Consider the following 5206-nt stretch of genomic DNA (forward strand, 5'->3'; position numbering starts at 1 on the left):
TTTAATGATCAAGATTTACATAAAAATACAAAATATTTTGACTCTTAAGTGAGCCTTTTTCAGTCGTGAATATGACAGATAACGTAGTATACAAGTGATGTCAAAAGATTAAAGTAGTCAATGGTTAAAAGCAACGCAAAAGTTGGCTGTTGGTAGTAACGGAAGAAATTACCTTGAGGATGACATTTAGGATGCCAGATAGACTCTACTGATACAACATCTACGAAATGTCAATATCAAGCTCTTGCTTCAAATCTAAGGTGATGTAGAAAGGAAAAGTGGTTTATATTAAGTCGATTGTTGCATACCATTAAAAATAGGTTTCCATTAATGACATGTAGACCATGGAATTTCATGGCTACAAAAACTGTAGATCCGTAAATTGAGTCAGAAATAATAAAAAAAAATTCAAAGTATTCAATAACTTGAAGGCAAATAAAATATATTTCTAATAAAATTGTAATTACTAACCTTATTTTTCTTTNTGTGAAATTTCTATTTATAATTGAATGGTGTGTTCAAGTAATTAAAATTTNTAAGGACACTAAAATACTTGTGTTTAAAAGAAGGATGTAAGGATTAAATGCTTTAATTCTCAATGGAGGTCATAATTGGCCACTGTCTATGGCTAGAGATAGAGATACGTGAAAATAAGCTCAGAAGAAGAATGCAAAAGTTAAGATTAGGTTGCAGAATAGATGGTTAAAAGTCACCGGACATCAAATGATCGAAGACGCAGATTTTATGACAGACGTAATCTGGAATCCAGAGCGATGGTGTTCCAACTGCTATAGACGACCGTTGTTTGTTTTGTATACAGAGGACGATTGTTATTGAAATACCGAGTGGCACAAGGATACATCCCCTGACAATGAAGACTATGAGCAACTAATGGATAAAAAGATAAAAAAGCGTAAATTGAATCCAACAAATATATACGATCCAATAATACTATCGTTAGTATAAGCAAAAGACAAAACATGAACGATCGCAAACCGCTCGAAGAAGAGGCCGCGCTCCTCGACGCATTGGACGATTACATCTCGTGGGAGGAATAATGCGACAAACGTCTAGAGACACTGAGAGAAGAGTGCCGTAGAAAACGCCCGCGACCGTCTACAGATGTGATAAATTGGCACGTCGCTCGTATCGCGCGACTCGAAAGTCTGCGCGCAGCCCTTCGCGAACGATACGCGCACGTTGGTGCGGGTGTCCAGAGTGCGGGACTTGCATGGATCGAAGTCGAGACAGCGTTTAAAAATCGTTTGTTGACCGGCATTGTGGTGAACAAGTCGTTCATCGAGCCCCGTCGCTTTCTCGAAGCCACTAGAGACACGGTGTTCGCGCGCGTTCATCGAGCGATCGCGCGGCACGCTAGTGGGAAAGTAAACACAGTGTTCAACGGGAAGTTTGTCGCGGGTGAAAAAACTAGTGTAAAATCGTTCAATACGCGCAATCACGCGTTGTATCACTCGTTGGATCTGCGCGAGTGGTACGATCGAGATGTGATGGATGCGACAATGACCACTCTGGAGGAGTTCCAGGAACGCGACAGCGGCTGGGCGTTGACGCAGATACTGAACCTCACAGTGAATGTGAACAGTCCCAATCCGATGCGCGCGGGATGTCAGATTAAAATATCGCGTGAGGTTCAGCTCAAACGGCCGGTTGTGAACGTACAGTCGCGGGGCAACGCGTGTTTCGAGTGGGCAGTGGTCGCCGCGTTGTATCCAAGTGCTTCACATTCCGAACAAATATCACAGTATCCCGCGTACGCGAGTGTGTTAAACCTTGATGGAATAGAGTTTTCAATGACATTGCGCCAAATCGCGCGTTTCGAACGCAACAACAACGTGTCCGTAAACGTGTTTACGGCAGCGGAACAAAGACGCGGATACGTGCCGCTGCATCTCACGTCGAACAAGAAGGAGAAGCATGTGAATCTACTGTATGTTCCCGATCACAATGGACACGTGGGACACTTTGCGTGGTTAAAAAATTTATCGCGTTTAGTCAGCTCGCAATTGAGCAAAATGAAAACAGCGAAGTATATATGCGATCGGTAAGTACAAATGAGTGGTGTAACAGTAACAACAATGTAATACTGATGGTGTTCCGGAAAGAGTTAGGTGTGCTATTATTTCGTTAAAGTAATTGATTAATCTATAAAAGATAATTCTAATCCATAGACTTAAAGATAATGATAATCTTAAAGATAGGTGTCTTGAAGCTGTGAAAATATAAAAGAATAATCCTATAAAATTGTTGAATAAAAAGTAAGTCTAGAAATTATGAGATGATGAACTCAAAAATCACTGTTGCGTGTATTGTTCGTTTATTGCAACACGTACATAAATGTCTACACTACTTCTACACGAGCGATAAGCTGGCTGTACACACCACGAATTGTGAACAATTGAACAACAGCGCAATCGTTTTTCCCGCTGAGGGAAAGAACTGTTTGACATTTAAGAATTACAACAACAAGGAACGGGTTCCAATGGTGGTGTACGCCGACTCGGAGTGCGTACTCGAGAAACAAGACAAAGAGGAGAACGCATCGAGCGCGCACAAATACCAAAGACACAGCGTGTTCAGCATCGGTTATTACGCGAGCTGCGAGCACATTAACATCGGATACAGATCTCACAGAGGCGAGAACTGTGTGCAGTGGTTCGTAAACAAACTGCACGAGCTCGCGAAACGTGCGAAGATCTTGTTCGCAACAACTGTACCCATGGCGAATCTCACACCGGTGGAGTTCGAGCGGTTTACGAACGCCGAGTGTTGCCACGTTTGCGAACGACCGTTTGAGCGAGACGACATNAGAGTGCGCGATCACTGTCATCTGACGGGACGTTTCAGAGGACCCGTGCACTCCGCGTGCAATCTGAATTACAAACAAGTCTACGTTGTTCCTGTTGTGTTCCACAACTTGTCGGGATACGACGCGCATTTTATTATCAAGGATGTGGCCACCGCTTTCGAGGGTGAGATCAACGTGCTGCCCGTGACAAAAGAGACCTACATATCGTTCACGAAACATGTGAGCAGTACTCGAGATGAAGACAATCAGAAGTGCGTGCAACTGCGNTTCATCGATTCGTACAAATTTCTGAGCACAAGCTTAGAAAAGCTCGCGTCCTATCTCAACAAGAGCGAACTGCGAGTGACTCGAACGGAATTCAGCAATCTCTCCACCGAGGACTTCNAACTGCTCACGCGAAAAGGTGTGTTTCTATATGAATATGTGGACAGCGTCGACAAATTGTTGGAAACAAGTTTGCCACCGCGCGAGGCGTTTTACAGTTCGCTGACTAATGAGACTGTGACGGAGAGCAAGTACGAGCACGCGACAAAAGTCTGGCGACTATTCAACATCGACAATTTCTTACAGCGACCTGTATCTGAAGACAGACGTACTATTGCTGGCCGATGTATTCGAAAACTTTCGTCGCGAGTGCCTCGCGAGTTACGGACTGGATCCCGCGCACTACTACACGCTGCCGGGATATACATGGGACGCCATGTTGAAGTACACTCGTGTAACGTTCGAGCTGTTAACTGACATTGACATGGTGATGTTCGTGGAACGCGGCATACGCGGTGGTTTAAGTCAATGTTCAAACAGATACGCCCGCGCCAACAGTTACGCGCAATCGTACGATCCATCCGAACCGTCGTCGTATCTGATGTACTACGACGTTAACAATCTCTACGGATGGGCGATGTGTCAACCGCTTCCATATGGTAACTTTGCGTGGGTGGAGAACGCAGACGAGTTCAATGTGACAACGGTCGCCGCGGACAGCGACGTTGGCTACATACTCGAGGTCAATCTGACGTATCCGAAAGAACTGCACGACGCGCACAGAGATCTACCCTTTTGTCCAACGCGTGAGGAGCCGCCTGGTAAACATAGAAAGAATTACGTCAAACTGCTCGCCACAGTGTTCAACAAGAAGCGATACGTAATTCACTACCTGAACCTGCAGCAGTGTCTGCGATACGGGCTTCGCCTGACGCGAATACATCGAGTACTGCGGTTCTCGCAATTGCCTTGGCTGCGCGGATACATCAAACTGAATACCCGATTCCGCGCGAACGCCACCAACGAATTTGCAAAAAATCTTTATAAACTTATTAACAACGCGGTGTTCGGCAAGACAATGGAGAACGTGCGCAAGTACACCGACGTACGACTCGTTACAAAATGGGAAGGACGATGCGGTGCGGAGGCGCTAATTGCAAAACCAAACTTTCACAGCCGCAGTGTGTTCGCTGAAGATCTAGTGGCGATAGAACTGCGTCGTCTGGAAGTTTTATTCAACAAACCGTTGTATGTTAGTATGTGCATACTCGACATATCGAAGACCTGTCTATCCGAATTCCATTACGGCTACATGGCGCCGTTGTACGGTTACGATTGCAAGATCCTTTACACCGAAACCGATAGTTTGATATACAACATAAAGTGCGAGAACGTGTACGAGGATNTGAAGCGCGATATCGCTCGCTTTGATACGAGCGATTATCCAGCGTACAATCCATACAACATGCCTCGCGCAAACAAGAAGGTACCGGGACTTATGAAGGATGAGAACAACGGTGCTGTTATGACGGAGTTTGTGGGTTTGCGCGCGAAGATGTACGCAACTCGAGTGGGCGACAGCAAGTGCACAAAGAAGGTGAAAGGTGTAAAGAGAAGCGTCGTCGCAAGAACGATCATCTTCGACGACTACGTGCAATGTCTGCGGAACGCAACCGAACTGACGCGACAACAGTCGTGCATACGATCTCAGTTGCACGAGGTGTTCACCATGTCGGAACGGAAGCTCGCTCTGAGCCCGCACGACGACAAGTGGTATATCATCCATGGATCGACCGACACCATACCGTGGGGCCACTACAAGATCCCTAACTTAGACTAGATTATGTTGTTGATATAATAATCATACATTAAATAAAGTATATGTAATTGTTTGTTTATTGTATTAAAAAACCATATGTACTACTGTATAAAATAGTTTAGAATAAAAGAAAACGAATGAATAGGTTAGGTCAAGGCTCGTGAAATATTCAAACCAAGAATGAAGAGGCTAATATGATTAAATAGGCCAATACGAGCCATTCCCAGGTTGTTGTGCAGGAATAAGCGTGCATGTATATATATATATACACATGTGTGAAATTCACATGTAAATTA

General features: G+C 44.5%; 1 protein-coding gene across 1 annotated transcript; it reads left to right on the forward strand.

Moving 5' to 3' along the window:
• Positions 1-2500: 2500 nt before the first annotated feature.
• On the forward strand, positions 2501-4931 carry LOC109863300. The gene is made up of 2 exons (XM_020443539.1): positions 2501-3342; positions 3398-4931. Exons 1-2 carry the CDS (start codon positions 2501-2503, stop codon positions 4929-4931), a joined length of 2376 nt encoding a protein of 791 aa, XP_020299128.1.
• Positions 4932-5206: the final 275 nt, after the last annotated feature.

Source organism: Pseudomyrmex gracilis, unplaced genomic scaffold, assembly GCF_002006095.1.
Source record: "Pseudomyrmex gracilis isolate BER0280 unplaced genomic scaffold, ASM200609v1 scaffold_4069, whole genome shotgun sequence".
NCBI lineage: Eukaryota > Metazoa > Arthropoda > Insecta > Hymenoptera > Formicidae > Pseudomyrmex > Pseudomyrmex gracilis.